Source organism: Bacillus rossius, chromosome 1 (assembly GCF_032445375.1).
Source record: "Bacillus rossius redtenbacheri isolate Brsri chromosome 1, Brsri_v3, whole genome shotgun sequence".
Taxonomy (NCBI): domain Eukaryota; kingdom Metazoa; phylum Arthropoda; class Insecta; order Phasmatodea; family Bacillidae; genus Bacillus; species Bacillus rossius.
This window is the reverse complement of record NC_086330.1, coordinates 306,139,636-306,154,478: the sequence shown is the minus strand read 5'-3', so window position 1 is coordinate 306,154,478 and position 14,843 is coordinate 306,139,636. Positions and strand designations below refer to the sequence as shown.

The 14,843-nt window shown below is 42.7% G+C and overlaps 1 protein-coding gene across 2 annotated transcripts in view; it reads right to left on the bottom strand.

Annotated features, from left to right (window-relative positions):
* Nucleotides 1–1,327: 1,327 nt before the first annotated feature.
* LOC134527862 (vacuolar protein sorting-associated protein 53 homolog) overlaps nucleotides 1,328–14,843 on the bottom strand; it is a 113,251-nt gene continuing 99,735 nt past the window's right edge. For both annotated transcript variants that reach the window (XM_063360841.1, XM_063360842.1), the window contains 2 exons: nucleotides 12,761–12,917; nucleotides 1,328–12,501 (listed from right to left, as the gene is read on the bottom strand). In XM_063360841.1, the coding sequence (XP_063216911.1) occupies nucleotides 12,349–12,501; nucleotides 12,761–12,917 (310 nt within the window). In that variant the 3' untranslated portion in view covers nucleotides 1,328–12,348. The remainder of the gene's footprint in view (nucleotides 12,502–12,760; nucleotides 12,918–14,843) is intronic.

The following is a 14,843-nucleotide window of genomic DNA, read 5'->3' as shown; positions in this document are numbered from 1 at the left end:
CAGCTAAACTCAGTCTTGTAAAACTAATTTATCTGATTGATCTGATTCATCTTGTCAACTGTTGAGGGCGGGCTATAGATGGCCACACTCCGTCTCCAGCCTTTACTGGGAAATCCCCTTCTACAGGGGTGGGCCTGCTTGGTTTCTTGCCCCTGTTTCAGTGTGAGAATGGTATTAGTGTGGTTGAATACTCACTCGGAGAGTTAGTTGCCTTGGTGGGACTGGTGCAGGTGCAGTTGTCATAAAGTATAGAGTTTCCCCTCATTTTTTCAGTCCAGAAATGAACATTCGAGAGTTACATACATTAGTTTATTCCCAGGATGCACAGGCATGGGCTACAGCCTCCCCTTACCCACTGGTCTAGGACCAACATACTTTCCCTACTGATACGTTTTGTAGCTAGGCAGGTCCTAGGTCTGACTATAGTCTCTTGTCACTGCTCTACAACTCTCTCTGCTCGCTACTATGGCTGAGGCCAGACACGGTTTGTGCAAACTTATGATACTCTTCATGCTGGATGCTGCCGCGGGCAGTCAAACGTCTGTCCTGATGGCTCGGCTGCTGAAAGCTAACTCGGCTGCCTTGTGGTGTCTTGCCCAGGGCTGGTCTTATTTACCATTTCTGAGGGCTAGTGTATGACGTAGGAAAGGGTGGGTTTTTTATAATCGCCGGCTGCTTCCTAGAGTTCTCAGATGCACCACAGTGGCCATGCACACTCGGTCTGCCTGGTGGGAGAGGGGAGGGTTGTTCCTCAGCACGGTTGCCCAGGGCAACCAGAGATGAGTGTGGCCATTCGACAATGGGCGATGTGATCCTGGACAAATGTCGTGGGCTATCTTGCCCATCTGCCATGGCCCGCACACATATTTACGAAGAGAGGAGCTGACGGCTTAGTAACCAAAGGCATGCTCAGCATGTAGCACATCACAAATTTAAAAAATGTGTTATCGCACAAACACTGTTAAAACCAACATGGCCTCTTTCGGTTCATTTCTTTCCCCTAACTATAAACTTTTAAAGCCTTACAAGACAAATCACATTTAGAAACAGTTAAATTTTAAGTACTTTCAATATTAAGAACCAAAATTATGGTTTCTTCAGGTAATTTGTAATAAGAATTCAGTGTAGGTATTTTTAAAAATGTCTTCCAAAAAAATTGTTTGTAAAATCATTTTGTAAATGATTCTTTACGCTTCACAAATTCCCCCCCCCCCCCCCTCCTTTTTTTTTAAATAAAAATTCAATTTATACTTTCGATGTGTTTGAAAGCTTCAAATACCTACCAACAAATATTAATGGGTATTACATTGTTATGAAAAATACAGCATTTATTTTTTTTAATATAAAAATATAATTTAATACTGACAACATTCACACAGAATGTTACAAACTTCTTGACAAGTAATTCAAAACTGCAGACATACAACATAACTCGAGACTTGAGACATATTGCTCCCGAGGACACGCTGGAGGATCAGATTCATGAGGTTCATGCCCGTCTAGGATCCACACAAGCACTGGCGCTCACACTCTGCTTCAGCCACCATGGGAAATTGGGACTACTGAAGACAAGCTGTAGTGAGCGATTGTGACACAATTATTCAGGCAAAGTTTTACCGTATTTACCTTAAAGTAATAACATACTGGATATAATGTGAACCCAAACTTTTTGATGAGTTAGTGAAAAAGACATTGTTTGGACTTGTGATGTTTTTAAATTTGTGTAAATATGTTGGGACTTTGAGATATTCCTTAAATCAAGACTGTGTTTGAACTTCCCGCGCTACTGGCTGCGGTAGCGCCACTAGCTGGCAGTGCCGGCAACTAGTCAGTCTTTGTTATCGCGCCGCCGCGGTAAGTCGTTCCGTCAGGAAGATGGTGTTATCAGTCCACAGTCAAAACATTTGGTCCTCCGGGCCGGATCTTGCCGGCGTGTTTAGTCTTTCAAGAAATAGTTTCGTAGGTGTTTAGTTTACTTCGTCGGCGTGCGTCGATATGCGTCGTTCAGTTCGAGTGTGGTCCGTTGACGTCTGAAGTGCATTGATCATATTTGTTTTGTACTCTGATGCAATTAACTTGCTCGTGTAAATGCATCAGACGTGAAGCACCCTATTGTTGTGTTTGTCACGGATTTGGAAATTATCGTATTTTTCCTGAGTGCGCCGCGCCGCGCCGCGCCGAGACTTTAACCTCTCCTTTGTATTACGTCGCCGTCCTTTATCATTGTTCAGGGTCCGTGACCTTTCCCTTGTTTGTCCCCTCGTCTCCTTTGGCCATAGTGTCTCGTCGCTGCCTTTGTCCTTTAGTATCCCATCGCTGCCTTTGTCCTTTAGTGTCCTGTCGCTGCCTTTGTCCTTTAGTGTCCTGTCGCTGCCTTTGTCCTTTAGTGTCCTGTCGCTGCCTTTGTCCTTTAGTGTCCTGTCGCTGCCTTTGTCCTTTAGTGTCCTGTCGCTGCCTTGTTCGCCGTACCCCGCAGTTGCCTTTGTCCGTTGCATGACGTCACAGTTCTTTGTTTCAATGAATAAAGATTACGTGTTTTGACACAATAACAGTACATCATGGCACACGTTCGGTCGGCGTTATTGCGCCTTAGACTTGCTGAAGACCGGGTTAAACGTGCGGCGGACCTTGCACACACTGCGGCGGGGGACCCGAATAAAAGGGGCCTATTTCTTGCAACGGCTCGTGATCTTGCTTCAGTGAAAACTGGTTTTGATGCAGACTATCTCGCTGTGGAGGCTGCAGCGGACCCAGCTACGGGTTTCGATCCTGAAGCCCATGTAGCTCGCATAATCTCATTTGAAAATTACTATTATTCAGCGATGGCCGCCGTGGAGTCCTTCACTATTGAAGAGAGCGCTAGAGACTTAAAGGAGCAGACAAAGAGTATTTCATCCGGGAATTCTCACGTTGCTCTACCAAAAATAGTGCTGCCACATTTCAATGGCAACCCTAGGGAGTGGATGAATTTTGCCAACCTGTTCACCACTCTTGTGACAACGAATGCCAACCTTACTGAGGTTGAGAGACTAGTGTACCTCAAAACCGCACTAAGTGATGAGCCACTTCAGTTGATTCAGTCGTTGACAATCACAGACGTGAATTTTAAAGTAGCCTGGTAATTACTCACTGATCGGTATGACAACAAACGCTTAATCATATCGGTTCATGTTGAAGCCCTTCTGCAGGCACCCTTTGCATCTGCTAATGCACCAGCATCACTTCGACATCTTTTAACGGTTATCACGGAAAATGTGGCAGCATTGGCCGCACTTGATGTCCCAGTCAGTCAGTGGGATTTAATATTGCTTCCTATTCTCTGCAAGCGATTAGATGTGGTACTTCAAACCCAGTGGGAAATGACACTCACCGGTCAAGACCTACCATCCTTGGCCAAGTTCACCGAATACCTGGAAAAGCACTGTCGTGCTCAAGAGGCTGTGATATCATCCAGGGGAAAGGTACCAACAACACAGATCACTCGGCAGAAAAATTTCCCCTCTTTTGCACCTGTTCGTAAGTCTGTTCTGCCTAAATACCAAAGTGCAAATACCTTCCTTGCCAAATCAGAGACACACTCCTGCCAAATGTGCAGCAGTGCTCACTCATTGTTTAAGTGCTCTAAATTCAATCAGCTTAGCCCAACAGAGAGATACTCTGTAGTCAGACAACCTAGACTATGTTTTAACTGCCTTAGATCATCACATCAAGCAAAAAACTGCCTCGTGGGTTCATCTTGTCGCCATTGTGGTTCGCGTCATCATTCACTTTTACATTTTGAGGACGAAACTTGTGAGGATGAACAAGGTGATGCTGCTCCCGACTCTGCAGAGGGACAGTCGACTGTACACGACGTAAATCCAACCTCAACATTATCCACTGTCACCTCTTGTAGTGCTGTGCACTCAGTGTCAACAGTCCTGTTGTCGACAGCCCAGGTTCAGATTCATGACGTGCGTGGAAACCCACATACGTTTCGGGCCCTGCTAGACTCTGCCAGCCAGGCCAGTTTTATCAGTGAAAGATGTTTTCAGTGTTTGAGTCTGCCTCGCAAAAATGCTCACCTACCCATAGAGGGTTTATCCAATACACCAGTGAATGTTGCCAAGTCTTACACTTCTTTGGTAATTAGTCCAGTTGGTGAAGACAGTCCTCGGTTTACTCTCGATGCCTTCATCCTTCCACGAATTGCTAATAGCTTGCCCAGTGTTCAGTTGCCTTCTGACACTCGTCAGTCTGTTATTCACCTCAAGCTAGCGGATCCCTCATTTGATATCCCTGGTGCTGTAGATTTGCTTCTTGGAGCCGACTTGTTTCCACAATTATTGACTGGTGGTAAGTTAGAAGGCTCTCCCATGGCCCTCAACTCAGTACTGGGATGGGTCCTTATGGGAAAAGTGGAGACAGCATCTTGTAGAACTGCAACCTTTGTCACATCCATGGTGACCACCATTTCCCCCTTGGAGGAAGTAATGAAAAGGTTTTGGGAGCTGGAGGAATTTCCACACACACACTACCTCTCCCAAGATGACACTGTATGTGAAGAACTGTTCAAGAAAACACATTGTAGAAGTGCTGAGGGGCGGTATAGTGTTGCCCTGCCGTTCAGGAATCCTGAACCCGAATTGGGAACCTCTCGATCCCTTGCATTGAGCAGGTTTGAGCGTTTGGAGAGGCGACTGAGTGACAATGTTCCACTTCATGGAATGTATTCAGATTTCATGAAGGATTATTTGATGGCAGGCCACATGGAAAAGGTTCCAAAGTCACAGATTGATTGCTCTACTTCCTTTTACATTCCTCATCACTGCATAATCAAGCCAGACAGTTCAACCACCAAACTTCGTGTAGTCTTCGATGCATCAGCCAAAGGTTCAACTGGAGTATCTCTCAATGATGAACTGCTCACGGGACCCAAGCTGCAGCAAGACATTGTTAAGGTACTAAGTAACTTCCGCCTTCACCCAGTGGTGTTTACCGCTGACATAAAGCAAATGTACAGGCAGATAGGTGTGCACAGAGAGCATCAAGATTTTCGACGAATTGTGTGGCGGTTCAATAAATCGGAACCAGTTGAAGATTATCGACTGAAAACCGTGACGTATGGAGTGTCCTCAGCACCTTACTTAGCAATTCGCACCCTGCATCAACTTGCTGCTGATGAGCGGGAACAGTTTCCTACTGCTTCAAGGACACTCTTGTCAGATATCTATGTGGATGATGTTGTGACGGGAGCTGACTCAGTAGATGCAGCCTTGGAACTTCAGCGAGAACTCATGACACTTCTCGATAAAGGTGGGTTCATGTTACGCAAATTCATGAGTAATAATCCTGTGCTCCTAGAGTGGCTCCCTCCCAATGCTGTTCAACTGCCAAGGCCATTCTCCATGGACCAAGACAGTGAAGTAATAGTAAAGGTATTTGGGCTGCAATGGAACCCACTCTCGGACACCTACTCGTACAATGTCCAGGCTAGCTCTGAATCACCAACAAAACGTTCTATCTTGTCTAATTTGGCTCGCGTATTTGATCCTCTTGGTTTCCTGACACCCTTGACCATGTTCGCGAAGAGCCTCATCCAGGAATTATGGCTGAAGAAACTGGATTGGGATACAGTTCCACCGCCTGAGATTGTAAGAGTGTGGGAATGTTTCAGTAAAGACTTGCCACACTTGTCGTCCCTTACAGTTCCCAGACATGTCAAAGGCTGTTCAGATTGCTCTTATGAACTTCATGGATTCTGTGACAGCTCTGACAAGGGTTATGCAGCTGTTGTGTACCTGCGTGTGAGTTGTAAGGGTGATGTGAAAGTACATATCTTGGTTGCGAAGTCAAAGGTCGCACCTGTCAAGGTAGTTTCATTGCCTCGTTTAGAGTTATGTGGTGCTTTAGTGTTGGCTCGGTTGCTGCAGCATACTCTGGCAATTTACAAACACCATATTAAGCTTCAGTCCATAACTGCCTGGACTGACTCCCAAGTTGTTCTGGCCTGAGTCAATACTGCGCCACATCAGTTGAAGACTTTTGTGGCAAACAGAGTAAGTGAAATTCAAGACTGCACTGAAACCTCCTGGTGGCGACATGTACGTTCCGAAGACAACCCAGCAGACTGTGCCTCTCGAGGCTTGCTTCCTGTAGACTTGCTGAACCACTCGTTGTGGTGGTGTGGTCCACAGTGGCTAAGACATCAACCCTCTCAGTGGCCTGTCCAAATAGCATTTGATGACATGGCACCTGATTCAGTGGTGCTAGAGAAAAAGAACCTCACTCTCATCAGTGTTGTAACACCTCATCAGTGTGATCAACTGCTGGAACGATGTAGTCGTCTGTCAAGACTGCTTCATGTAACGTGCTACGTGTTGCGATTCATTCACAACTGCCGTGCCAAGCAGGCGAAGTTAGTAGGTCAGATTGGTACTCATGAGATAAAAGGGGCAATGATGTTTTGGGTCAAACGAGTGCAAGCTATTGTTTTTGAGGGTGATATTACAGCTCTAAAAAATGATAAGTGTACATCCCCACAGCTTCGTAAACTGGTCCCATTCCTCGATCCCTCTGGAACGGTCAGGGTGGGCGGTCGTTTGCCTCAGTCTAGTTTGCCCTTTGAGCACAAACATCCCATTCTGTTGCCAAAAACTCATCGATTCACAGATCTCATCATTAGTCATTACCACGAACTTAACCAGCACCCTGGACTACAAACTCTGCAAGGCATTCTCAGAGAAACCTTCTGGATCATTGCAGACAAGCAAGCAATACGTCGTAGTTTAGGTCGTTGCCTTAAATGTTTCAAGGCTAGACCCTCTACTCAAGCCCCATTAATGGGTGATCTCCCAGCCATGAGAGTTCAACAGGTGAAGCCCTTTTCCAAGGCAGGAGTGGACTATGCGGGTCCCTTCACCATAAAAATGGCACGTATTCGTCGACCTACCCTATTAAAGGCCTACATGTGCATCTTTGTATGCTGTACAACTAAGGCAGTGCATGTGGAACTGGCATCAGATCTGTCCACTGAAGTTTTCATTGGAGCTTACAAGCGCTTTCTTGCTCGCCGGGGCCGATCATCAGACATTTATAGTGACTGTGGGACAAATTTTGTCGGAGCTCGCAATCATTTGCAAGAATTACAGCAGCTGTTGTCGTCATCAGAACACCAGAAAGGTGTTACAGAATCTCTGCAGCCACTTGGAGTGACATGGCATTTCAACCCCCCGTCTGCCCCGCACTTTGGTGGGCTATGGGAGGCAGGGGTGAAGTCCTTCAAGACACACCTCAGGCGAGTTATTGGCGAGCAGGTACTGACGTACGAGGAACTGTACACGGCCTTGGTGCAAGTGGAAGCGATCCTAAATTCAAGACCACTATGCCCACTGAGTTCAGATCCAAATGATCTGAAGGCTCTCACTCCAGGCCATTTTCTAACCCTTGAACCCTTGGTCGCGCTGCCTGAACCCACCTTGGAAGCCATCCCCATTGGCCGTCTGCAGCGTTTTCAGCTGGTGGAACGTCTGCACCAAGACTTTTGGAAGCGTTGGCACCAAGACTACCTCCACACGCTGCAGCAGCGTGGCAAGTGGTCTCGACAAGACAGACCTATGGTACCAGATCAACTAGTGCTGCTCAAGGATGACAGGATCCCCCCCTTGCAGTGGCGTTTAGGACGCATCATTCAACTGCATCCAGGAAATGACAATATTCCTCATGTTGCGACTGTCCGCACCTCTAATGGGATGGTCAAGCGTCCTGTTGTAAAACTTTGCCCCCTGCAGTGCCGGCAACTAGTCAGTCTTTGTTATCGCGCCGCCGCGGTAAGTCGTTCCGTCAGGAAGATGGTGTTATCAGTCCACAGTCAAAACAGACATTATGGAGTGTAAACCATAATTCAGGTACATAGACCTACAAAATTATTTTAAATAGTAAATTTATTCCAGATTTACTTGAGCTTTTCTGGTACCCCTTTCGTCACTAGAGTTAGTTACGTGGCCTCTCTTCAAAAACCATGTGGCAGTAAGAAAAGAAAAAAAAAGTGAGCAAGTCTTTCAGTGCTTGCTTGTGATGTGCAATGTCTAACCTCTGTAACGAGCAAACTCACGTGTTCTTATGTTGCAAATACACTTATACTATAAAACTTAGGCCTCGGACACGAAATTTAACGTAGAATTCTTATAAATAATGCAGAGTGTGATAAATATAAGCAAATTGTGTTTCCAACTACATTTTATAGATGCAAATCACACGTAGTTTCTGCACCCGCTGCTAAAATTTGCTTTTGGAGCAACTACGTTGACTGTCGAATCATTCAATTTGCCGAGCAAAATTTTTTTTTAGCTATATAATGAAATTGGTTCAGATAAAAGCGAAAAAGACTTGAAAAAATACTAAATCCTGGTTATGGGCCTTATTTTTGACAAACAATTATATTAAAGTACTGCCCATCTTGTTAAAATTAATTTAACAATTAATATATAAAGTTTCCCTTTGTACTTCTAAACTTTGGTTCATCCAATACATACTCTTGAAAGCACTCAAGGGACTTGCATTACACCTTTAGCTTAATTTCTCTGCTATATAATGTTATAGTTACCGCTGAAATCTCATAGTCGCTCCATGCACGAGAAGACTTCACGCCAGTTCACAGCCTTGCACTTAGAGGCGATACCGCACTAGAAACACCAGTGAATGTTGCACTTATCATCCCGCCTCACTATCACAGTATACCCCTGACTAGGCGGGCAAATTATTGTATTTACCATCATAAAAAAAAGTAAACAAAGGTGTTTAGCAAAACCCAGACTTTTTCCTCATGTAATATTTCCATAAAAACCAAGACAAAATTTTTTTTATGTGAATTCCTAATAATACACAACTTTGTCTTGCCAATTCTTCAATTCTGTGGCAGAATTTCTTGAACAGTAACAAAGGCATATAACCTATGTACAAGATGCTGTTTATTACATAATAATTCAGAGGTATGTTCAGACACAGAATTCAGTCTCACTTGCCATAAAATTCAACTCTGCTCAAACATACTTGGCACAACAATACAACAAAAACTGACCAATACAATATAAATAAAGCCAAGATTATATGGTTTTATGCAAAATCACGAATTTTTAAGTGAAATTCACCCCAAACCACGAAAAATGCGAAATATTTGCTTATCACAAAATAAGACCTTAATTTTGAATTAAATCTTAAACTACCGACCATTGGTTCGTAAGCATCTCTTTGTAGAAAAAATGATCATCATCCCACTGCAGTGTGGTTAATGCGTTAATGATTTGCCTATCCTCAAAAATTAGAAAAGCTGAGGTCCGTGGTCGGAGTTAGGTTAGGGTCTGTTCAATTTACTTTGTTAACACGCTTCTCTACCAGAGATAACGTACCACTAACAATTGACAGTTGAAAACTAAATTTAACAGGATACCAAACATAACAGTGTGAAGATTTTCATCAGCACTGTATTTGCTGCACCATTCGCAAAAAAAACACAAACGAAAACTGCAAAGATAAAATAACTATGTTAGATAATAAAAATAAACACTTACATTAATAAAAAACTTATTAGATTGACTTTCCCTGTATAACAATTTCAAGCATTGGTTTTTCTTGAACAATTTTTGTGGTGTTAGCGCACGTGCTGAAAAAGTGATTTTTTGCTTCAACTCCAGTATTTACTATTTTTTGGTATCTATGGGCTTTGTTTACAAATGACATGCATAAACAAAATATACATTTTTTAATCATACCAAAAAACAAAACTACTGCAGCATCACATGCGGATGAGTTTAAGAATAAAGATCAGTATGTCAGTGATTGAAAAATACATTTTTTGTAAATATTGCAACTGATTTTTGGAGCATGAACGCAAGGAAACAGTAAACAAGCAAGCACATCATCAGTGACAAGCATGTAAAAGCAGAACGATCCTCATTCACTCTGAAACGACAGCTTTCTATCCCAGAAGCAGGAGTGGCACAAGTATGCACAAAGAACAAAAAGATTTTGTTCTCAAAACTGTTGAAGCCTTTGTAGTTGCAGGTATTTCTTGAGAAACTTGACAACAGGAAGCTGACTGCATGGACGCAGAAGCATGCAAGTGGTGCTGGTGATCTTCCAACAGCAGATTGGATGATGAAAATGTACATTCCCCTACTTAGAGGGAACAAAGAATATGAAATCATAAAGCAGCAGCTCATGGGACAAGTAGTAGTCATACTAGCACATGAAACTACTGACAATATCTTGTTTAAAATTTTGGGACCAGGTGGTGAACAAGGGGCTTCTTGTGTCCTTGATGCAGCCAATGCTGTTTGTTGTTCTCTGGCAGTGATTGATATGTGCTCTAAATATGAAGTTAAAGAGGAAAACATATGTATTTGCATATGTTACAGGCAAGGCCAGATTCATGATAAAATCTGCTGGCACCCTTGAAGGTGAATTTGGTGATCATATGTACCACATACAATGTTGGGCCGATAAAGCAAACACTCTCGGGCAGAAATGGAATGAACTGCACCTCTTGTTTGCAGGTAAGATGGCCTTCCTTAACACCAGAAACAGGAGGCAAGCATACCTTGAATTCCTACTCCAGAAACACGGATAAAAGAAGGCTCTGGTCAGGTTTTTCCTGAGGCCTGTTGTTACACGATGAAAAACGTGGTGTGTATCTGTTTCATACCTCGCACCCCATCTGCATGACATTGTGGAATTATTTGAGCAGCTCAGTGAAGAACACTGGTAATAAATGTATCAAGGGACGTCAGAAGGAAGAGTTGCAATTTCTTGAGGCCACTCTGATATTTGTGGCTCAGAACTATAACATCTTTGTAGAGCTGATTCATTTTCTTGAAGGATCAAAACACGTTAATGCTCATCAGCTCTGTACAAAATTGAGTAAATCTCAAACTGCTCTCGACGTTTTGGCTAAGAGAATATTTCCTGAAAATGTTGAAAACATTTTTGCTGAAAAGAAAGAGCCGTTCAAGAACACAGCTAAACTGTCTTGTAAAACTAATTGATCTGATTCATCTGATTCATCTTGTCAACTGTTTCTGGGAATCTGTGCTATAATGAATCCTCAATGTAGGAAACTTCATGTGGAAGATAAAGAATTCCAGAAACATGTTGGAAGATGCAGAAGACCTTTGTAGCAACAGGTTACATAATGCTCCAAAACCAGGTTTCCAAAGAGCAGAAGAAACTGCATGTGAATCACATAGACATGGTGGACATTCTGTGTAGAATGAAAGCGGATTATCCTAAATTCGCAGCTGTTGCTTTAAAGTTAATAGGATACCTGCAACTAATGTGGACTCGGAAATATTGTTTTGAAATATTCCGTAGTTGTTAGTGACAGAAGAAGATCTCTGAAAACAGAGAATGCTGAACGGTTGACATTGGTGGCTTTCTCATGAACTAAAGTATATTGTACAAAAAGAACAAATGTTTAACTGTACTTTCAATTTTCATTTATTTATGACTTTCTCCTCAACTCAGGAACATTACAGAAGAATACTAAATGTTTTAGTTTTCAGTTTTTGTTTACTCTCATCAACATATATTGTTTATTAACATGCATATTTTAAGTGCTTGTTGAAGCATTCAAGTAACACAACTTGTGCTTAGTGTGGACATGTTATTACATGTATTTTAATTTTTTATGACGATAAAAACAAAATCCACAATTCTTAATAACAAAAAGTGCTTTTTTATAACACCATAAAATCTTGGCTATAAATATGAATGACCCAGTTAATGGCTAATCGATAAACGATACACGATGAGCATACTTCTAACCATTTTATTTAAATTCCCTGACATACCATACAGTTCCCTGACTATCTGGAATTTTTCCAGAAATTTAAAACTCGTCTAGTCTAGGTTTTTATCTGAAACTATATATACTGTATGAAAAAAATCACTAAAGGAAGGAGGTAGCACCTACCGAACCAACAAGTGTTCCCAGCAGAAAATGTCACGTCATCTCATGATTGTGAAATCTTTTTGACTCGCAGCATGCTATAGTTTCCTAAGCGATGCCTTGCCGCAAGGTAGTGTAAGCTTTGCTAACTGAATGGGAGAATGAGTCTTGTACGCACACAGTTACAGTGCATTCACTTATCCCAATAAGTTGACTATTAGGCCAGGTGGGAATGGTGGCGATATCAGAAGCGCAGTACAAAATGTTCAGATGCCGGCATGCACTAATAAACTAGGAAGTCTCAACAGCATCGGACCATTAGAGGGGCAGGTGACATGAGGATGGAGCACTGGTGGGGTAACAGGAAGCACCCCCACGGGACTGCGACCCTGTTCGCCCTGGCCAGAGGGCAGTGGTCGGGATGGCTACAGCCTCTTCTTGATGAGCTTCTCCAGCTTCTTGATGTGGCTGGACTCATGTTCAGGGCTGCGCACCGCCGTGTCATGGCCCGCGCCCATGCCCGGGCGCTCACTGCGCAGCAGGTCCAGCAAGTGCGCCTGTTCGCTGCGGCGCAGGCCCTGCTGGCACAGAACCATGCATCAGGACAAGCCTTCAGCTTCCCTACAACTATTTTCACCTCCAACAAAGCACCACGCTACTGTGGAAACACCCTAATTGTTTGTGATTAATTTTCCTATTTGAGTGTCTGGCTGACAGCAAGACATCAAGAGATAAGAAAACACAGAATGGGGAAAGTATCGCCGGGGCCTGAAACGAGGAACAAGCCCTGGAACGATATCAGGAACTGGGGCATGGGCACACATGGCGGCAGCTCACCTTCATGTCGAGCACCTTCTGGAACTCCTGGGCATCCGACTCGGGCAGCAACTTGGCGTACTGGTCGACGAAGGCACGCGCCGGTTCCGTGGGCGCCATCACCACCTTCAGGATCATCTCCGCCTTCGTCATGCCCTTCACCACTATCTTCGTGAAGCTGCGCACAACACGAGTCACTACTGTAGCCGAATCATGTACCCAACACCGTTTTCAGTACACACATATTATGTACTTACTGTGTCCAGTAAATTCCTGACTTCTCTAGGTCTATCATAATTTTTTCTCTGATCAAGATACATGTAATGTACCCACAGAAAACAACCCATTTCCATTTTTGTGCTATTCTCTAACATTGCTATAGTCACACCACACTTATGGAATCTTCAATGTGGTTAGAAAAATTATTAAACAGTATCAAAATTCCTGGGAACTATGCAACAAGTGATATTTCTTACATCATACTCAGAAGCACCATTACAGATGGATCTCAACATTATGAATAGAAATGTGACAGCTCAATAATTTGACACAACAGTATTGCAACATAACAAAGACTGAACCCAAAAACAACATGCAAGACACAGTTAACAGGTTACTGATACAGGATTATCATTTGTCAATTTTGTTTCTCAGGTAAAACGGTAGTAAAACCTTGTTCGCACAGCGCTGTTTAATTGACTACCTCTCTATTACGACCCCTTTTCGAGGAACAATGAATAATTTATGTCAAAAAGACCAAAATTTGAATGAAATCTACCAAAAATTCATTTGGAAACATGATGCTCTCTGTTTCTCATTGCCAGCACTGTAGAGCACAGGACGCAGTAAACCCCCCTCCCTCTGACTAACCCTCTTCTCCATCCTACCCCAGATAACAGTTCCATTGTGCCACATGTCTTCCAGCCATACGCCCGGTGCCCAGCAGCCAACTATTGTGATATCGTTCGCTCTTGGACACCCTACCCTCTCACTGATTGCTTCTGTTATTACAATTTGGATTTACTCTATTTTAGATCTCTCTTGGTTTTTGATCACTGTTTGCTGATGACTTATTGGGTTTTTTGTTTGATTTGGTGAACGATTCATAATTTTTTTGGACAATTTAGTGAACTTGGTGATTTTGTCAACTGTTGTTGACAACCCACACATTTTATTTTAAAAAATATATACAGACTTCTGATTTGTGTAAAATGACTATAAAGTAGGGGTGTGCAGGAAACAAAAACACTTAGTTTAAGTCAGGTTAGGGGGAAAAAATTGTGAGATCTCAAATCAGAATCACTAATATTTTTTTTATGTTGTGCAGGGTAAAAAAATTACAGAATATATTTGGGAAATTTTTTATGGTTAATCATGTTGAGGGTTTTTACTGTCCACTACTTTCAGAGACGTAAATTGAGAGAAAATTAATACAAAAAAAGACTTATTTAACATGGTTGGTCAAAGACATAACTGGGTTTCTTAAATTTACTGAGTAGAGAGTTAAAATTATATTACAACTGTCAGCAAACTGATAAAAGGTGTGGCTGGCTGATAGTTGTTTGCATTCAAAACATTGCACAATAACTTGTACCAATTCTGTAGAAAAAACATGTGGCTATAAACTTAAGGCATAAGTACTCTGTTATCCTGATACTCTATGGCATGTTTTTCGAGCACATATACACATATACAACCCCCTAGTGTTATAACTGCCACCGGGGATGTTTATCTTGACAGCTCAAGAAATTATCTCTTCCCATGAGTTGACAAAAAAAAATGTTGCTTCATTCAGAGAACAAAAACACCTTTGCCCCTTTTACACAAGCCTGACACACACTGCACAACTGGCTGCTGTCCTCCCTTGCTCCCCCCCCTCTCCCCCTAAACTGTCTCGCCTGCTCACAGAGTGATGGCAAGGCGAACCTTCTTGACCTCTCAGGCACAGTATATAGCTACGATCTACGTCTAATAAATTAAAATATCAATAAATATTCCTTTAATTTGCCTTATGAAATTTCTCACTAAAATGCACTGTTGCACCATGCACCGAGCCATGCTTATGCTCGTTTTGGTAACAGTTGGTGGTCCAATATGTTTTTCA